General features: G+C 39.6%; 1 protein-coding gene across 1 annotated transcript in view; it reads left to right on the top strand.

Moving 5' to 3' along the window:
* Positions 1-823: 823 nt before the first annotated feature.
* The window catches only part of DYNC2LI1 (dynein cytoplasmic 2 light intermediate chain 1), a gene marked incomplete at both ends in the record, with an annotated part of 39,891 nt that continues 18,959 nt past the window's right edge, over positions 824-21,755 (top strand). The window contains 5 exons of the mRNA XM_080711359.1: positions 824-894; positions 3,551-3,668; positions 13,665-13,699; positions 15,039-15,108; positions 17,986-18,074. Coding sequence (XP_080567485.1) covers positions 824-894; positions 3,551-3,668; positions 13,665-13,699; positions 15,039-15,108; positions 17,986-18,074 — 383 coding nt within the window. The remainder of the gene's footprint in view (positions 895-3,550; positions 3,669-13,664; positions 13,700-15,038; positions 15,109-17,985; positions 18,075-21,755) is intronic.

Here is a 21,755-nt window from a genome sequence, read left to right on the forward strand (position 1 = left end):
CAGCTTGTTTAAGAGACCCTGTTTCCAAATAAGATATAAAATAGGTCTGGGAGTGTAGCCCAGAGGTAGAAGGCCCCTGGGTTCCATCCAGTAATAATAAATAATAATAATAATAATAATAATAATAATATAAAATTGAATTGGTGATGTAGCTTGGAGGTAGAATGGCCCCTGTGTTCAATCTCCAGTACCAAAAAATAAAATAAAATAAAAACACTTCCATCCCTGAGACAGATGCTTCTAGATGCTAGGTATGTTATCACGGCCACCCCATTCTTTTTCATCTTAGGGGTTGTTGGTGCTGAAAGTGAGAACTGTATGGGAATGCTGAGAACTACATTTCCCATGATACCCCGCTTCGCATGCAACCCCGGCGCAACGTCGTTCCCATGGCAACCCAGGAAACCCAGCCGGAGCTTGTGGCCCGCTGGGCACTCGCCGGGCCCCACCAGAGCCCAGGACTTCTGGGCCGGTCCAGCCACCATGCCCAGGTATGGCCGCAGCCCTGCTTACGTCCACCATCCGCTCCCTTGAAGAACCTCCACTTTCCCCCACTTCAGCCTGGAAGGGGCAGGGAGGGAGCGGCCACCGAGGGTGTATGTAGGCAGAGGAAGGCCTCGCTGGACCTGCTGGCGAGGGGTGGTGGTCTCTGCTGCTCGTAACCCGGGTCAGGGTGGGCAGGGGCCGGCAGGAACCGTCCTCGAGTGGGAGGGTCTGTCGCATACGGGTAGCATAGAAGAGATTTTGAAGGTTTACCAACTTCATCCATTCACTGATTCACTAGAAGTTTCTTGAGGGTCTGGGACCGACGCAGGCGCCAGAGATGGCGGCTGTGGACCAGACCACACAGCCTCCTCGCAGGAGCCTCCCTTCCTTCCTGGGTTCACAGCGACAGTAGAAGACGGAAACTGGAACATACTGTGGAAAGCAAAACACCAGCGTAGAAGGGAGGCAGAATTTCATGGCCTGTAAAATACAGTTGAGAGCCTCATTTGTATGGGGTCTGTTTAAACTACTTGTATACCTAATACCTAAGCCTTCTCTGAACTACTTGAAAGGACGTCGGGGACGAGGGTCACAGAACCCATCACAGAGCAGAAGAAATCATTTTCTAACCTTTGGATCAAAGTGTGATTTCTTTCGAGTTGTGAACTATAGGGTGAAAAAATTGTCAGCTTTCCATCATGTGATCATTGGTGACAGAAATTTTCACAGGTGGAGTGCCTGATCACATCTTTTCTTCTCTGTTGGGCATTTAGAAAGCAGATAACTATGTTTTGAAGCAATGTTGTGTAAATGAAGGACGGACAGGCCCATTCGGAGTTCCTGGAGGCCCACCTGAGAAATACATGCACGAATTATAGAATTATAGTGAAAACATGTCTTGACCTTTTCTTTCTTTTTTTTAAGTTTTACTGGGAATTGAATCTAGAGACGGTCTACTCCCAGCCCTATTTTTTGTTTTGAAATAGGGGCCTGCTAAATTTTTAAGTGTGCTGACCTTGAACCTATGATCCTTAATCCTCCAGTCTCAGCCTGCCAACTACTGGGATTACAGGCAGCAGCCACCAGGCCCAGCCTGTTTTTTTGTTGTTGTTGCTGTTTTTCCTGGAGCATTGCAGTCATACATCTTAATGGGGTACGAGATGGCAGAGGCACACATGCACACATTACTCACTTGCCCTTCCCCAATTCCCACCCCATTCCCTCCCACCTCCCTCCTGCTCATGTTTGGCTCAGTGACTGAGATGTTTGTGAATGTACATCATGTGTTCTAGGGAACCCGTAAAGGGAACCCCCCTCCTAAATTCAGTTGCCTAATTTGCTGCTCGTCTATGATTTCTCCTTCTTCGTCTAGATTTACTCCCATGACCCATTTTGACCTTTTATATTCTTGTTTGGGTCCTTCCTTTATTCCAGTTCTTAGACTAATAATAATGATAAGCTCTCAATAATTTTTGTAACTTTATAAGCCATATCCTAAATTAAGTGAATAATCACATTGTAACAATCACAGCAACCCTATAGTTGTTTGAGTTTTTTGTTTTGTTTTGGCATTTTATTTATTTACCTTTTTTTTTTTTTTGCAGTATTGGTGATGGAATCCAGGGACACTCTATGTCCGAGCTACACCCTCAGCTCTATTTTTTATTCTTTATTTTGAGACAGGGTCTCGCTGAGTTGCAGAGGGTCTCACTAAGTAGCTGAGGCTGTCCGCGAACTGAGTTCCTCCTGTCTCAGCCTCCCGAATGCTGGGATTACAAGTGTGCGCCACCATGCCTGGCTTGTTTTGGCATTTTAAAGATGAAACATAAAGACTTGAGCTTGAGGACTGGCATAGAGGCTTTCATGTATTAAGTGCTCAATAAGTGTTTATTAATAAAGAAATGAAAGATCTAGAGAAGCTAAGTAATTTGCCCAAGTTCATGTACACAGAAAGTAGCAGATTCAGAGTAGGACCATCAAATTTTATCTGTGTTTTTAGTTCAGTACAGTGATCTGTTTTCATTTAGACTTCTAAAAAATATATCATCTTATATGAGTGAAATTTTATGTGTGTAAAGAGAGAAATGATTTTCAAAGTGCGTATGATTATTTTTCTTTCATATATATATTTTTTTCTTTTCTTTTTTTTTATGGTACTGGTACTGGGGATGGAACCCAGGGGCCTTCTACCTCCGGGCTACACTCTCAGACCTATTTTATTTATTTATTTATTTATTTATTTATTTATTTATTTATTTTGGTGGTGCTGGGGTTCCTGAAAACCTTTCTACCTCCGGGCTATGCTCCCAGACCTATTTTATATTTTTTATTTGGAAACAGGGTCTCTTAAGCCAGCAAGGCTGGCTTCGAACCAGAGTGATCCTCCTGTTTCTGCCTCTCAAGTGCTGGGATTAGAAGTGTGCACCACCACGCCCAGCAATCTATTTTATATTTTAAATTTGGAAACAGGGTCTCTTAAACCAGTGGAGGCTGGCTTCGAACCTGCACAATCCTCCTGTCTTAGCCTCCCAAGTGCGGGGATTACAAGCGTGTACCACCAAGCACGCGATTTTTCTTTCATATTTATACTTTATTATTTTAAAAAGAAGATTTGAGATCAAAAACATAATTTTAAAAACAAAAGGAAAAGTGTGTCAGGAAGCAAATATTTAGTACACTGGTTTTGCACACTTCCCATCCTCATAGATTATTTAAGTGTCGGTAGTTCCTAAGATGGGTATTTCTAAAAGTCCTCATAGCTTTATATGTGTTTGAGAAACTCACCCATACAGAGAATTCCCCTCCCAAGTACTTCCAACAAAACCAACTTGAAATCCTGGGAATACAGGTTCTGCTTATCAACTTCAGTGTCGTTCCAAAAAACTAGTTCAAAGGGGAAAAAAAGTCACAAAAAGACTGATCCTCGTGTTTTATCAGGTTGTTGTCCCCCAGGAAATAATGTTTTGTTTGTAAATTTTACTGAAATGAAATTTATCTGCTTGAAGTAAATATATAAAATGACCCTTTTGTTTCTTTGAATTATGTTTTTCTGTCTCTCCTGTAGTGAAACTCTCTGGGAAATTGCAAAAGCTGAAGTGGAAAAAAGAGGAAGTAATGGAAGTGAAGGCGAAGGCGCTGAGATCGGAGAGAAATCTGTTTTCTTCCTGGGCAGTAAAAATGGGGTAATGCCTGAGAGTATTTTCAATCATTGAGATGACTAAGACAGTGGGAAATTTTATGTATGTACTTTTGAACTTTTTAACCAGATGACTCATCTGATTTAACCTGAATTAGAAAGTACTTATTATTGATCTAGGAAAAGTTATAACAGTAAACAGAATTTTAGAAAGAGATTTGAACTATTTTTTTTATTTTTTAATTTTAAAATATTCAGATTTTCTATCTTGAGTATAAAGGCCAGGAAGAAGTGTGTGTGTGTGTGTGTGTGTGTGTGTGTGTGTGTGTGTGTGTGTGTTAATGGGGATTGAACCCAGGAGCATTCTACCTCTGAGCTATACTCTCAGCCCTTTATTTTTTGAAACAGAGTCTCACTAAGTTGCTGAGGTTGGCCATGAAATTTCAATCCTCCTGTCTCAGCCTCCCATGTACTGGGATTACAAGTGTACACCATCATGCCCAGCTTATTTTTTTATCTTGAAACAGGACCTCACTAAGTTGTGGAGTAGCTCACAAGGTTGTTGAGGCCGGCCTCGAACCTGCCATCTTCCTGTCTCAGCCAAGTACTGGGATTACAAGAGTGTGTCACCACACCCAGCAAGAAATTTAATTTTGAGACAAAACTTAATTTTTTAAATGTTTATCAAAGGGTTATTATGTTTTGAAATTTTGGGGAAAATAAAGCAATAGTTGTGTTGACCCACTGGTTGGTAGGAGAGACCCCTCCCGGCTCACTGTAAGTTCCTATTTTATTTGGCAAGCATACAGAAACATTCTGGAAACGGCCACACAGGGCAGGAGTAGATGTGTCATATCTTCACGAAGCTTTGCTTGATGCACAAAGTTCCTGCCTGGGAGGCAGAATGGCCATTGACACTTGTCTAAGAAAGGTCAAGGCTTGCTAGGTCCAAGATGCTAAAATTCAAGTAGCATCAGAGCAATTTCTATTTGGAGCTCATATCACTGTTCGGTTTCTGTGCTTCATGCTTCCGCTTAGGGGAGCTGATATACGGGAAGCTTTCAGAACCAAATTGCACCCACAAGGCTCTATGTTGGTGGGCATCAGGGCCCAGGCAGCCTGAGCGCCCCTCTGGTCTTCAGCTGTGTCTCAGAAGGTCCTCACCAAACACCTAGACACTCGTATTGTGTGGGGGAGTTATCTACATTAAGATTATATTTATTGGGAGAAAATAATTCTATAACTATAAAAGAGTTGTTAGTGCTGGGCACAGTGGTGCACACCTGCAATCCCAGCAATTTGGGAGGCTGACGTAGGAGGATTACAAGTCCAAGGCCAGCCTGGACAACTTAGCAAAACTCTGTCTCAAAATGAAAATAAAAAGGGCTGGAGATGTAGCTTGGTGGTAGAGCACTTGCTAGCATGGGCAGGGATGTGGGTTCGCTCTCTAATACTCCTGGGGGAGGGAGAGAGTTGTTAGTGAGGATGGGACTTCTGGAATGATTGAGGTCATGGAAGGGAAGATGGGATTCATTTGGGGGATCTAAATGAATTTGTAGTACAACCGTGTTTCTTGAATTAGGAAGCCCAGGAGCATGTGGGCATATTCTTAAGGAGCCAGAGTTTAGTAGTGAATTTTTAAACTTTGGAGTGTCATGTTAATAATCCAAAACTTAAATTTAGTTCTCAGAGTTGAGTTTATGTTTATTTGGAACTGTCACCACAGAGTACTTTAAATTTATATGAAATTGTAATAAAAATTATTTCAGTCAAGCTGGGTGTAGTGGCGCATGCTTGTAATCCCAGCATTTGGGAACCTGAGAACAGAGGATCATGGTTCGCAGACAGCCTCAGCTACTTAGTGAGGCCCTCTACAACTTAGTGAGACCCTGTTTCAAATAAAGAATAAAATAACCTGGGTATGGTGGTGCATGCTTGTAATCCCAGCATTTGGGAGGCTGAGACCAGAGGATCACGGTTCGTGGACAGCCTCAGCTACTTAGTGAGGCCCTCTTTCAAAAATAAAGAATAAAAAATTGGGCAGGGGGTGTAACTCAGAGGTCGAATGCCCCTGGGTTCCATCCCCAGACCCGCAAAAAAAAAAAAAAAAAAAAAATTATTTCAGTCAATACTGTGATACTATTAGAATTTTAGGAAACTGGCTAGATATTATCTAAAATTCTTTCCAGTTCTAAAAACACAGAAATTATGATTTTATACTTTCTTGTGCAATAGAGTACTTTGCTTTTTATATAATGTCATTCTCAATTTAAAACTTTCAAAAATATACTATATATGATACATGTTTAGTGTAAGAAAATTAGAGAATTTTTATTTTTCTAAAATAAATTACCTGAGGACTTCCGGGAAGATGGTGATGGAGAAAAGCGGGGCTTACGAGCCCCGCTAACAACCAATCTCTATTACCACAAAATCAGCGCCTTTCATAGCCAGAAAACACCATCAGCGGAGAAACAAAAAATGTAAATTCAAGGGACAGAGAAAAAGAGGGCTGGAAAAACGAGACACCAGAAACCAGACCGCGGTGCTGCAGCCGGAGCCGCGGTGCGAAGCAGCGGGCGCATTTTTTCCCTTGCAGCACCAGGCTCCAGAGAGGAGGGGAACTCATAACGGAGCTCAGAGCTACAGAGGAGATACGCCGGACTCACGCGAGGACATGGCAGGAGCGCCTTACTGCCGGCGGCAGCGGCGAACTCACCGGACGGCTCTAAACCAATGCACTCAACAGCCCACCAGGCTCCAGAGAGGAGCGGTAGATAGCGAGCCGAGGTGAGCTGCTGCGGAACAGCCGGGAGGAATTCGGCAGATTTCTCGGTGCAGGGAGCATCTAAAGCTCCCAGAGGCTGGGCTCAGCACACCCTGCAGGGACTCAGAGCAGAGCTCAAACACAGAAAAGAAATACGCCAGCGTCACAGCCAAGGGCGTGGCAGCGGCGCCATATTGCTACCGGCGGCAGCAGCAGCAAATTCACCGAGTCCACGACAGCTCCATCTGCGCACTCAACAACAGTGAGTCAAATAGTGGCCCCTAGAGGAGAAATCCCAGTACTGTACTCCCAGGGACTTGACCCAGTGGGGGAATGGCGATGGCAGAGATATCACACCATAGGAGAATGCCCAATCTGGCACCCCCCCCCATGGTCTAAAGCAGCCTCGATTGACTCCCAGGGTCTGAGACTCTGCGATACAACCCAGTAAAGGAGTAGTGGGGACTGAAATACCACACACTCGAGATCCAGAGCACCTTAAGTGAAGTCGTAGTGACCCAGGGAAGAACCCAGAGAAGGCACAAACTTCCGAAATCATGGGAAAGAGGAATAACAATGGAGCAATGAATGCCCACAACCCCACAACATCAGAACCCGATAAAACAGAAATTCAGAGATTTCTAGAAGATCAAATCAGGAAAATTACTGTAGAAATAATAGAGGTGTTTCGAAAAGAATTCAGAGAAAGCCAAAGAGAGATAAAGGATGCAATTAATGAAGTAAAGGCCTCAATTCAAAGTACAAACAACCAATTAGACCACATGGAGAATAGAATCTCACTCCTAGAAGATAATCATTCAAAAAATGAACGCATAGTTTCTAATTTAGAAAAAAAAATCCGACAGCAGGAATCTGACATTGAAGAAATATGGGCCCATTTTAAGAGAGCTAACCTAAGAATAATTGGAATAGAGGAGAGAAAAGAAGGTGAAACCAAAGGGATCAACAATCTCTTCAAGGAAGTAATAGCAGAAAATTTTCCAAACGTAGAGCAAGAGGTCAATACACAGGTCCAGGAAATTTATAGAACTCCCTTTAGACAGGATCCGAGAAGAGGATCCCCACGCCACATAATTGTCAAAATGACCAATGTGGAAGCCAAGCAGAGAATCTTAAAGGCAATAAAAACAAAGGGCCAAGTAACATTCAGAGGCAAACCAATTAGAATCACTCCAGACTTCCCAAACCAAGTCATGAGAGCCAGAAGGGCTTGGAGTAACATATTCCCAATTTTGAAAGAAAACAACTTCCAGCCAAAAATTTCCTACCCAGCAAAACTTTCTATTAAATTAGATGGGGAAATAAGAAGCTTCCATGACAAACAGAAACTGAAGGAATTTATGTCTTCAAAAGCAGCGCTAGAGAAAATACGCAAAGAGATTAACTACAAAGAAGAAATAGGTAACACACACCAGAACCAGAGAAACAAGATTTTCCATCCAACAGACAACTAAGACTGGTTATCTATGGAGATCCATTATTTATGTTAGTCTTTTACCTATCTCTAAATTGTATTGTTTGCTTTTATTATTGCTAATTTTTAGGATTTCTAGTTGGAATATTAATATACCTTCAGATATAGCATTTGGAAATATTTTATCCCATTCTATCAGTAACTTTTAACTCTGTTTACATTGTCTTTGGATATATAATTTTTTTTATTTTTTAGGGAGTTTATTTACCCTTTTGTTGCCTGTGCCATTGAAATCATATCCAAGAAATCACTGCCAATTTCAATGTTGTGAGGTTTTATGACCCAGATTTTCTTCTAAAAGTTTATAGTCTTAAGATTTATATTTAGGTCTTTTATCTATTTTGAGTTAATATTTGTATATGTGTTAGGTAAGGGTCCAATTTTATTCTTTTTCATGTAATTATTATTTTTCAACAATATTTATTTATTTATTTATTTTTTTTTCTTTTCTTTTATTTTTTTTAATTTTATTTTATTGGTGCACTGTATTCATACATCATAGTGGGATACAAACTTTTGTAGACATACATGCACACATCGCCCAGTCCGCCCCCACCCGATCCCCACCCCATTCTCTCCCCATCCCTCCTTCCCATGCTTGGCTTAGTGGTTGACATCTAGTATTATAGCAATTTATCCAAAATTAAAAATGATAATCTCACATAACAGTTTCATTTGTCTGATACCAAGTGTTTGATGATTTAAAGATAGCATTTCAATATTTCTTTTTGCTTTCTTTCTTACTAGAGCATATTTTTTTCTGTTTTTTTAGGTGAAACTATCATATATTTATATATTTATTTTTCAGAAAAAAATCTATCCTAATATGGAATATGAATTCTAGATACCCAAAATGATCTTGAAAAAGAACAAAGCTAGCAGATATATATTTTCTGATTTCAAACCATATAAAGCTACAATAATTGAAACAGTGTAGTACTGTTCTAAAGGCAGATATATAGACCATTGGAGTTAAATACAAGCCTAGAGCTAAATTCTTCCCTATATTGTCAAGTTATTTTTGACAAGGTTTCCACGAACATTTGGTGGTTGAAATAATAATCTTTTAACTAAATATTGTTGAAAAATAATAATTACATGGAAAAGAATAAAATTGGACCTTTACCTAATCCCATATACAACTATTAACTCAAAATAGATAAAAGACCTAAATATAAATCTTAAGACTATAAACTTTTAGGAGAAAATCTGGGTCATAAAACCTCACAACATTGAAATTGGCAGTGATTTCTTGGATATGATTTCAATGGCACAGGCAACAGAAGAATATACAAACTCCCTAAAAAATAAAAGAAAATATTGTATATCCAAAGACAATGTAAACAGAGTTAAAAGTTACTAATAGAATTGGATAAAATATTTCCAAATGCTATATCTGAAGGTATATTAATATTCCAACTAGAAATCCTAAAAATTAACAACAATAAAGGCAAACAATACAACTTAGAGATAGGTAAAAGACTAACATAAATAATGAATCTCCACAGATAACCAATCTTAGTTGTCTGTTGGATGGAAACTCTTGTTTCTCTGGTTCTGGTGAGTGTTACCTATTTCTTCTTTGTAGTTAATCTCTTTGAGTATTTTCTCTAGCGCTGGTTTTGAAGACATAAATTCCTTCAGTTTCTGTTTGTCATGGAAGCTTCTTATTTCTCCATCTAATTTGATAGAAAGTTTTGCTGGATAGGAAATTTTTGGCTGGAAGTTGTTTTCTTTCAGAGTTTGGAATATGTTACTCCAAGCCCTTCTGGCTCTCATGACTTGGTTTGGGAAGTCTGGAGTGATTCTAATCGGTTTGCCTCTGAATGTCACTTGGCCCTTTGTTTTTGTTGCCTTTAAGATTCTCTGCTTGGCTTCCACATTGGTCATTTTGACAATTATATGGCGTGGGGATCCTCTTCTCCGATCCTGTCTAAAGGGAGTTCTATAAGTTTCCTGGATCTGTGTATCAACCTCTTGCTCTATATTTGGAAAATTTTCTGCTATTACTTCCTTGAAGAGATTGTTGATCCCTTTGGTATCACTTTCTTTTCCCTCCTCTATTCCAATTATTCTTAGGTTAGCTCTCTTAAGATGGGCCCATATTTCTTCAATGTCAGATTCCTGCTGTTGGATATTTTTTTCTAGATTAGAAACTATGCATTCATTTTTGGATTGCTCATCTTCTAAGAGCGAGATTCTGTTCTCCATGTGGTCTAATCGGTTGTTTGTGCTTTGAATTGAGGCCTTTACTTCATTAATTGCATCCTTTATCTCTTTTTGGCTCTCTCTGAGTTCTTTTCGAAGCACCTCTATTATTTCTACAGTTATTTTCCTGATTTGATCTTCTAGAAATCTCTGATTTTCTGTTTTATCAGGTTCTGATGTTGTGGGGTTGTGCACATTCATTACTCCAGTGTTATTCCTCTTTCCCATGATTTCGGAGGTTTGTGCCTTCTCTGGGTTCTTCCCTTGGGTCACTATGGCTTCACTTAAGGTGCTCTGGATCTCGAGTCTGTATTATCTCAGACCCCACTACTCCTTTACTGGGTTGTATCACAGAGTCTCCGACCCAGGGAGTTAATAGAGGCTGCTTTAAACTATGGGGGGTGCCAGGTTGCACGTTCTCCTATGGTGTGATATCTCTGCCACCACCACTCCCTCACTGGGTCAAGTCCCAGGAGGCCCAATACTGCGATTTCTCCTCTGTGGCCCGCAATTTTGACTCACTGTTCTTGAGTACGCAGATGTAGCTGTACTGGACTCGGTGAATTCACTGCTGCTGCCGCCGCCGGTGGCAATATGGCGCCTCTGCCACGCCCTCGGCCATGAGGCTGGCGTATTTTTTCTTCTCTGGTTTTGATTTCCACTCTGAATCCCTGCAGCGTGTGCTGAGCTCAGCCACTGGGAGCTTTAAATGCTGTCTGCGCCCAAAGATCCCGCCTGGCTGTTCCGCAGCGGCTCACCTGGCTTGCTGTAGCCGTCCGTTGAGTTCGCCGCTGCCGCCGGCAGTATGGCGCTGCTGCCGCGTCCTCGGGCTCGTGTGTCTCCTCTGTGGCCCTGAGCTCTGTTCTCAGTCCGCTTTCTCTCTGGAGCCTGGTGGTTTTTTTTGTTTTTCTGGTGATGGTGTTTTCTGGCTATGAAAGGCGCTCTTTTTGTGGTAATGGAGATTGGTTGTTAGCGGGACTCTTAAGCCCCGCTTTTCTCGGTCGCCATCTTCCCGGAAGTCCCTTCAACAATATTTAGTTAAAAGATTATTTCCTCCACCAAATGTTCATGGAAACCTTGTCAAAAATAACTTGACAATATATGGAAGAATGTATCTCTAGGCTTTTATTTAACTCCAATGGTTTATATATCTGCCTTTAGAACAGTACTACACTGTTTCAATTATTGTAGCTTTATATGGTTTGAAATCAGAAAATATACATCTTCTAGCTTTGTTCTTCTTCGAGATTGTTTTGGGTATCTAGAGTCCATATTCCATATCAGGATAGATTTTTTCTGAAAAATAAATAAATAAATGTATGAGAGTTTCACCTAAAAAAAAAGAAAAAAATATTCTCTGGTAAGAATGAAAGCAAAAAGAAATATTGAAATGTTATCTTTAAGTCATCAAAAGCTTGGTATCAGACAAATGAAACTGTTATGTGAGATTATCATCATTAATATTGGATAAATTGCTATAAAACTAGATGTCAACCACTAAGCCAAGCATGGGAAGGAGGGATGGGGAGGGAATGGGGTGGGGATCAGGTAGGGGCTAACTGGGCGATGTGTGCATGTATATCTACAAAAGTATTTTCTTTATACCATTATGATGTATGAATACAGTGCACCAATAAAAAATAAATTAAAAAAAAGAAAAAATAAATAAATAAAATAAATTACCTGCAAATTTATCAACTAGAAACAGTCACATAGTGATGTCCCTCTGGATTTGTTTGTGTTTGTTCCTTTCAATAAATGTGTGTATGTGTGAGTGTGTGTGTGTGAGTTTATGTGCATGAGTGTGTGTATGTGTGTGTGAGTGTGTATGAGTGTGTGAGTGTGTGTGAGTTTATGTGCGTGTGTGTATGTGTGTGAGTGTGTGTATGTGTATGAGTGTGTGAGTGTGAGTGTATGTGAGTGTGTGTGTATGTGTGTGAGTGTGTGTGTGTGAGTGTGGTATAACACAAGCCAATCAACATTCTTTGACAGTATTCATTGTTCATAACAACTGAATTCTTCATATATCACATTATAAAAATTTCACTTAATTTGATCATATACCACATACATCTTAAAATCATTTATTATCTTTTTGGTAAAAAAAATTACAGATTTTTTAGTTAAAAATATAGTAAAATGTTGTTTTTTGGCTATCCAGGTGTATTTGTTTGTTTGCAGTACTGGGGGTGGAACCAGGTGCATTCTACCTCTGAGCTACTCTCCCAGCCTGATTTATTTATTTATTTATTTGCTTATTTATTTATTGTGGTACTGGGGCTTTTCTACCTCCGGGCTATACTATCAGACCTATTTTGTACTTTATTTGGACACAGGGTCTCACTAAGTTCCTGAGAGCCTTACTAAGTAGCTGAGGTTGGCTTCGAACCTGTGCGATCCTCCTGTCTCAGCCTCCCAAGCCCGGGGATTACAAGTGTGCATCTACACCTGGCTTTTATTTTTTATTTTGAAACAGAGTCTCACTGAGTTGCAAAGGGCCTCAGCTAAGTAGTAGCTGAGGCTGTTCTCAAACTGCGATCTCCTGTCTCAGCCTCCCAAATGCTGGGATTACAAGGGTGCGCCACCATGACTGGCTCATATCCAGGGTTTTTCAAACTATTTTTCATGGAACCCAAAGATGTCCTCCAGCAAACCTTTTCCTGCTGCTGCATTTTTATCTGTTTCATTAGAAAGGGTCATTTGTTTAAAAAATAGAAAGTTTTACTATTAAGAACACACAGAAAGATTCAAACCACTGAACTCATCTCAGGATAAGATGTGAGTTTAAGTTTCATGATTAGTGGCATAGATTAGCCAGAACCTGTGTTTTCTGGCTCCTAAGAAGAACTTGAGCTGGGTGTGGTGGTGCACGCTTGTAATCCCAGCATTTGGGAGGCTGAGACAGAAGGATCTCGGATCGAGGCCAGCCTCAGTTACTTACGCCCTTCGCAATTCAGTGAGACTCTTTCAAAGTCAAGAGTAAAAAATAGGGCTGAGGGTGTAGCTCAGAAGTAGAATGCCCCTGGGTTCCAACCCCAGTACTGGAAAAAAAAAAAAAAAAAAAAGAACTTGAAATGCGTATATCCTTTAGAACTAAAAGAAAGTACTCCAACCCAATGTCTGGCAACATATTCTTTATTTGTATATTAGCTCTCTTCTTTATTTCCACTTCAACAATTGGGATGAAAACATTTTAGAAGACACTAATCATGAGCTTAACCAGTAATTAGCATTGTTGAATAGAAAGAAAATTTAAGACAGCTGCCAAGTTGACCACTAAAGTGAGGTATGATTTGCTAATATTTGTCATCTGTGGGACTTTATAATTATAATAATAGCAGTGTAGTTACACTGTGATGAAAAGTTGACAGTTCACTTTCTCCACTTCAGAATAATTCTGAACAAATTTAGAACAAACTTTAGAACAATCCTGAAAGTTTCTAGTCTTTAGTTTCCAGGTAATTTATCATTCAAATGATTAAAAATGTTATTTTGGGTTGTACTTATGAACACTAATATAATTTTTCATATGGATGACATTAATACAGTATCCCTTCTTTTTGTATTTCCAGGGAAAGACTACAATTATTCTAAGGTGTCTCGACAGGTAAGTGTTATGTTAATCTTTAGACTGCATTTATCTTATTCTAGTTGTAGAGGGAAAGTTAGATTTTAAAAGATATATGTAAGAAAAATAATTTTGAGACCCAAACAAAATATTTAATTCTAATCCAGGCTTGGTGGCACACACCTGTAATCCCAGTACTTGGGAGGCTGAGACGGATGGATCACGGGTTCAAGGACAGCCTCAGCAAGTAGTGAGATTCTCAAAACCTAGCGAGACCTTTTTTTTTTTTTTTTTTTTTTTCTCGATACAAGGGATGGAACCCAGAGGCATTCGACCTCCGAGCTACACCCCAGCCCTATTTTTTATTCTTCATTTTGAAACCGGGTCTCACTGAGTTGCAAAGGGCCTCACTAAGTAGCTGAGGCTGGCTGGCCGCGAACCTGGATCCTCCGGGTCTCAGTCTCCCAAATGCTGGGATTACAAGCGTGCACCACCACATCTGGCTAGCGAGACCCTTTTTTAAAAATAAAAATAAAATAGGACTGGTGGTGTAGCTCAGGGATAGAATGTCTTTGGGTTCATTCCCTGCTACCATATACACACAAAAATCAATTCTTAATATAACCTTTAAGCAGTCCTTTAATGATAAGACTAATGACAAACCAAAAAACATGGGATTAGTATGGAGTATCCTATTTGAGGGAGAAATGTTACCATAATCCAGCCTGCAATAACTAAATTCTTGTTGGTTATGCTACTTTACTCCATATATCATATGATCATTTGGACAGCAACTATCTCTAAGTTACTTGGGGATACTTTTTTTTTTGTGGTACTGGGGGTGGAACCCAGGGGCTTTCTACCTCCAGGCTACACTCCCAGGCCTATTTATACCTTATTTGGAAACAGGGTCTCATTCAGTTGCTGAGAGCCTCACTAAGTAGCTGAGGCTGGCTTCGAACCTGCGCAATCCTCCTGTCTCAGCCTCCCAAGTGCTGGGATTACAAGCGTGTGTCACCACGCCCGGCCTATTTTTCTTATTTATTACTGAACTATGTCAGTGTCCTAGGGGATGGGTTGCATGTTGTGCGGAATACATGAAGGGCCAGAAATGGCTTCTGTTCACGCTGCATTTATAATTTGCTTAGGGAAAAACAGACTTAGACAAGCGACTCCACCATGCCTGGCATCAGGTGGTGTTTGAAAGGCTGTTTATTTCTTATGTAAACATTTTTAATTTCTACCTCAATCCTATTACTCAAAGTAACTTAAATATTAATAGAATTTTTAAGAGGAAACAAAAATGGATCTGGTAAGGTGATACCATAAGAATCCAATCTCACCCATTATGGTAACATTGTCTGCCTTTATGGTACAGGGATGAGCCAGCAAAGCCAACCTTAGCTTTGGAATATACATATGGAAGAAGAGCAAAAGGACACAACACAGTGAGTGTCTTATTAAGTGACTTTGCATTGCCATGACGGGGAAGCCATGATGCTAACTTTGATCTACATTCTCCATCTTGTTGATAATGAGTAAACATGAGCACATGTCATAGCGACCTACTGCTAAGCCTCAAAAGCAATTGACTGATATGAAGCCAATCCAAACTATGAAAATATTTCAGCCTTCTCATTTGTTATGTGTTAAACTGCTGAAATAAAATTTCTTTGCAACTTTATTTTATAGTTATTTGACCTATTTTTATTAATTGTGTCAATGTGAAATTTTATTTTCTGGCACTGGGGATGGAACCCAGGGGTGCTTTGCCACCAAGCTACAGCCACAGCCCTTCCTTTTTTTATTCTGAGTCCTTTCTTTTTTTATTCACTAAGTTGCTGAGGCTGGCCTTGAGCTTGTGATCCTCCTGTGTTCGCCTCCAAAGTAGCTAGGATTGATTACAGGTATATACCACTCAGCCCAGAAGATTTTTCAGCTTTTCAAATGAGACTAATTATAAGAGTTACTTTCTGTCTCTCTAAAAATCTGCTAAAAATAGAGGCTTATCCTGTAGACTATGAAAATATGTTGCTCACAATCTATATTTTTAGCATTTTTTTAAAAATACAGGGCCAGGCACAGTGGTACATACCTCTAGTGTCAGTGTGTAGTGTCAGTGAAGCTGAGATAGGAGGATTGAAGGTTCAAGGCCATCCTCAGCAACTAGCAAGACCCATCTCAAAATCAAATGAAAAAGGGCTGGAGGTATAGCTCGGATGTAGAATGTCCCTGGGTTCAATCCCTTATTAGTAAATAAATAAATAAATAAATAAATAAATAAATAAATGTTTAGGGATGTAACTCAGTGGTAGAGTACTTGCCTAATAAGAGTAAGTCTCTGGGTTCAATCCCAAGTACTATAAAAAATATTAATAATAATCTTAAAGTTGGTAATATATTGGAGATTGTAGGTACTAATTACTTATAATCCTATTTTCACTTGTTTAAACATATCTCTCTAGAGGAATGTTAGAAATTTATTCAGGATACAGAGAGAGCTTATAATAGTGTATGTTGGAGGGAGGGGAGAATTCCTAAGTAGAATCTCTTTTGGAATTCTCACAAGAAAAGGGGTTTTTTCTTAACAGTTAGGTTTATAGGAGAACAATCTAGAACAGGGAGTTCCACTCTTCCCTCACCAAAGGCAAATTTTTAGAAATTGACCTAGTTGGTGGTGCACGCTTATAATCCCAGCATTCTGGAGGCAGAGACTGGAGGATCGCAGTTTGCGGACAGCCTCAGCTACTTAGCGAGGTCCTTCACAACACAATGAAACCCTGTTTCAAGAAATAAAAAGACAAAAAAATAGGACTGGGGGTAGCTTAGAGTTAAATGTCCCTGGGTTTCATCCTTAGTACTACAAAAAAAAAAAAAGAAGAAGAAGAAGAAGAAAGAAGAAGAAGAAGAAGAAGAAGAAGAAGAAGAAGAAGAAGAAGAAGAAGAAGAAGAAGAAAGAAAGAAAGAAAGAAAGAAAGAAAGAAAGAAAGAAAGAAAGAAAGAAAGAAAGAAAGAAAGAAGAAAAGAAAGGCAGGCAGGCAGGCAGGCAGGCAGGCAAACTACCAAACTAATGCATGCATATCTAGGTTCATAGCTGTCCAATTCACCATTGCCAAACTATGGAACCAGCCAAGATGTCCATCAACAGATGAATGGATTAAAAAACTATGGGATATGTATACAATGGAATTTTACTCAGCCATAAAGAAAAACAATTTGGTCATTTACAGGGAAATGGATGGAACTAGAGGACATTGTGCTAAGTAAGATTAGTCAGTCACAAAAAATAAGAAATCACATACTCTCCCTAATATGTGGAAGCGAGGGAGAAAATGGGTCATAAGAGGAACTCTAGATGAAGGAGATTCTATAGAGGAGCAAATAAGGCGACATAACTGAGGGGATGGGAGGGCGAGAGGGAAATTCTCTAATGCACATGATGTACTTTAACAAACAAATCAATGTCAGTCACCAAGCCAAACATGAGGAGGGAGGGGGAGGGAATGGAGTGGGAATTGGGTACGCGCTAATCGGGTGATGTGTGCATGTATGCCTCCACCATCTTGTACCCCATTAAAATGTATGACTACAGTGCACCAATAAAAAATTAAACAATAAATAAAATAAAATAAAAAACCTTAAATATTAAAAATATTTTAAGCCGGGCTTGATGGTGCATGCTTGTAATCCCAGCATTGGGGAAGCTGAGACCAGAGGATCGTAGTTCGCGGACAGCTTCAGCTACTTAGTGAGGCCTTCTGCAAATTAGTGAGACCCTGTTTCAAAAATAAAGAATAAAAAATAGGGCAGAGGGTATAGCTTGGAGGTCAAATGCCCCTGGGTTCCATCCCCAAACCTGCAAAAAAAAAATATATATATATATATATATTTTTTTTTAAATATATATATATATATATTTGAGCCGGGTGTGAGCCAGTCCCCCAAAAAAGACATATATATATGGGGGGACTGGGATTGAACCCAGGGCGCACTTGCCAGGCAAGCACTTTTCCACTGAGCTACCTCCCAGCCAAAAAAAAAAAAAATATATATATATATATATATATATATATATATATATATATATATACACACACACACATTTTAATGAAGGGGACACTGCCCCTCAAGTCATGTACTTATGTGAAATTACCAAGGCCAGTGTTGCTATCATGTGTGGAGGAGGGGAGTGGGAAGGGGAGATTCGGGGAGCCTGCGCTCACTGAGTGCTGTGTGCATGTGTGTCCCTATTGTTCTGAACTGCATAATGATGTGAGATTACAATACACCAATAAAAGCATTTTTAAAAATACTATTTATTTCAGCCCAAAGATATTGCTCACTTTTGGGAACTGGGTGGAGGAAGCTCGTTATTGGACCTAGTCAGCATACCGATCACAAGTGACACCGTACGGTAAGTGAGCCAGCTCCAGGAAGAGCTGGCAGGACACAGGAGCCCACAGGGTCAGTCGAGTAGGCATTTGTGAGTCATAATTTTGAGGAACAATTTTATTAATCAAGGCTTATGCCCACTTCCTTTCTATGAGTTTGAACTGTAATATTTCCAAAGAGTTCTTGAAAGGACCGAGGTTCTGGCCTGTGCTGGGGTGAGATAGCTGCCATTCCCACTGGTCATGTATTTTGCAAGCCTGCTAACAACAACAACAACAACAACAAAAGTTAAATAATACTTAGGCAATGAGTTCATTTGCAAAAAGTAAATTTAAGAAGCTTTATTCTGTTATCCTTCTCCAAGTGAGTTAATTCAGCTCTGGGTTTTTCTTTTTTTCCTGTAGCTGGGTAGTGTAAGTCTACCTCTGGGTTTAGTGCAGATTAATAGTGTTGAACGTCATCCAAAGAAGAATGTGTTGGAGGAGAAAGAAAGTCTCTCCATTTGCTGGCCCTAAGAACTGGACCAGGGGAAACCTCAAACCAGTGGTGTTTTCCTGACAATGACTCCCACATGTTGGCCAAATCAAATGTGGAAAATTGTGACATTTCTCACAGTGTTCCTGGGAACTGATCTCAGCCAAGAAAAACAACGATTTTAAAATCTGAAATATCTTATTTTTGTTAGAGACTAACACAAACCATTGTTGCTACCTGGACCAAATACAAAGGATTTGGCAAGAATTTGTTACATTTCAGGCATTAAGACCAGTAGAGTATGGGGTTATTTCTTGTGATGAGGATAATTGCTCAGATAAGTTCAATAATTATTTTTCTTTAGTGAAATATAGTTGACCTTTTTTTTCTTTTTAAGTACTGGGAATTGAACCCAGAGACATTTTGCCTCCAAACTATACTCACAGCCCTTTTTAAAAAAATTATTATTTTTATTTTGAAACAGGATATTGCTAAATTACTGAGGGTCTCACCAAGGTGCTGAGGCTGGCCTCAAACTTGTGATCTTCTTTTCTCAACCTCACCAGTATTGGGCTTACAGGCATGCTTAACAATGCCCAGATCTCATTTTCTTTCTTTTCTTTATTACAAAAGTAAAGTATGCTCATATAGAAAACTTGGAGAAATACTAAAAGATACAAAGAAAAAGCTCCCAGAATTGCATGAAAAATCACCACCACTGTCAACATGTTGAGCTGTGTCCTCCAATCTTTTCAGTGTTTATAAATATACTTTGCATAGATTTAGTATATTTTATATACATATTTAAATATTGTGTTTATGCTTATAGCTATCTTTTCCCAATGGTACTGGTTTTCAGAAATAGGATTTTTAACAGATGCATGGCTTTTCGTTTGCCTCTCTTTATTTTTATTTATTATTTTTTTCCTTTTTTTTTGGTGGTATGGGGCTTTACCTCAGGGCTATACTCCCAGAGATATATATATATATATATATATATATATATATATATATATGTATATATATATATGTATATATATATTTTTTTTTTATTTTTTTTTTTTGGTGGTACTGGCGTTCCTGGAAGCCCTTCTACCTCCAGACTACACTCCCAGACCTATTTTTTATAATTTTATTTGGAAACAGGGTTTCTTAAGCCAGTGCGGCTGGCTTCGAACCTGCATGATACTCCTGTCTCCGCCTCCCAAGCATGGGGATTACAAGTGTGTGCCACCACGCCCAGCGACCTATTTTATATTTTATTTGGAAACAGGGTCCCACTAAGTTGCTGAGAGCCTCACTAAGTAGCTGAGGCTGGCTTTGAACCTACGCGATCCTCCTGTCTCAGCCTCCCAAACACGGGGATTACTAAGGTGCTCCACCACGCCCAGCCATTTGTCTCTCTCTAACACAGACAAGCAAAGCACCCTCCTTCCTAGTGTAGCTCCTGGTGGTGGTGTTGAGAAGACACGGCAAAGGTCAGGAGGCTCTGAAGGAACCTGAGCCGCCCTTTGCCTGAGCAGAGGCTGAGAGGCTTTCTTTGTACTGCGGGCCCTGGCTTCTTGTTCCTCACTCCCTGCTCTGGACCCATGACTGTTTGGACCTAACTTACTTGTGGAAATCCTGAGTATGGCAGAAAGCAAAATCATCCCACAGCTTCTTTAATACATCATTTAGCAAAATCTTGGCCTTCCTTTATCTGAAACGTTAAGGCAGCTGGAGCCTGCTTTAGGAGGGAGGAAGGATCGGGATTATAGTGAACAGAGGAAGGAGCCATAGGCCTTGGTCCAAAGCAGACTGCTGAGTGGTCAGAGAATTTGTGGAAAACATTTTACTCTTAATGTAGTTGCTAATCTCAGAACATTTTTAAACTTTAATTAGTTTGACACATAATTTCCTTGTATTGGACAGAGCCCAGCAATTTGAGAAAAAATATATTTGTCCCTATTTCTTCCTCCTCCAGTTATTGCAACTATCATTCTACTTTCTGTCTTAATTAATTTAGGTACTCCAGTCCCTCATATAAATGAAATATAATTTTGTTTATTAATAATTTCACCTAAATAAAGGTTCATGTTGCAGCATGAGTCAAAATTCCTTCCTTTGAAAGGCTGAATAATATCCCATTATATTTATATAACATTTTTTTACCTACTAATCCATTTACAGATATTTGGGTTGTTTCTACCTTTTGAACAATGTGCATAATGCTGCCATGAAAACTTGTATGCAAATATTTGTACAAATCCTGGCTTCGAACATTTAGATATAGACTCAGAAGTAGAATTTCTGAATCACATGTTTAATTCTGTGTTAAATGTTTGAGGGACTGCTGTACGGGATTCCATAGTAGCTACACCATTTTATATTCCCACCAGCAATGTAGAGAGGTTCTTATTTCTCTATATCCTTGTTATTTTCTAGGTATATATTTTTGTTTTGTTTGTTTGTTTTTAACCCCTTTTGACAATAGCTATCTTAATGGCCATGAGGTCAATTCTTGTGGTTTTACCATTCTTTACTAATCAGTGATTTGAAACATCTTTTCATGTACTTATTGGCCTTTTTTTTTTTTTTTTTTTTTTTTTTTTTTTTTGGTGGTACTGGGGTTCCTGAAAGCCCTTCTACCTCCGGGCTACGCTCCCAGACCTATTTTTTATACTTTTTTATTTGGAAACAGGGTCTCTTAAGCCAGCACGGCTGGCTTTGAACCTGCGCGATCCTCCTGTCTCCATCTCCCAAGTGCGGGGATTACGAGCGTGCACCACCATGCCCGGCATTGGCCCATTTTTTGACTGGGTTATTTTTTGTTGATGAGTTTAGATTTATGTTTGATGTGCATGATGATGCATGTGGTGATGGCAGTGGTGTATCTTGTGGTCATGGGTATACTTTCAGAGACAGAATGGTATAGCAGGAAGACATGTAACTTTAGATCTAAATGCCAGTTCCATAATCTACTAGTTATAGTAGATACCTGTAGAATCTACAAATCCATGAGTGAATGATAATATCTTCTAGGAAGGGTTGTTATAGAGATTAACTAAATTGAGTGATTTCCTAGCAAGGCCCATTAGTAAATTTTTTCCTTCTGCACCTGATCGTGTTATGCTGCTGCTTCCACTCTTTTTCATATTTTTGTGTTTCTTATTTGGAGCACACAGTAAAAATGGATTTAAACATGGCATTGGAGCCAGGAGTGGTGGTGCCCACTTGTAATCCCCGTGCT

The sequence above is a fragment of the Muscardinus avellanarius genome (genome assembly GCF_963383645.1).
Source record: "Muscardinus avellanarius genome assembly, chromosome: 15".
Taxonomy (NCBI): Eukaryota; Metazoa; Chordata; class Mammalia; order Rodentia; family Gliridae; genus Muscardinus; species Muscardinus avellanarius.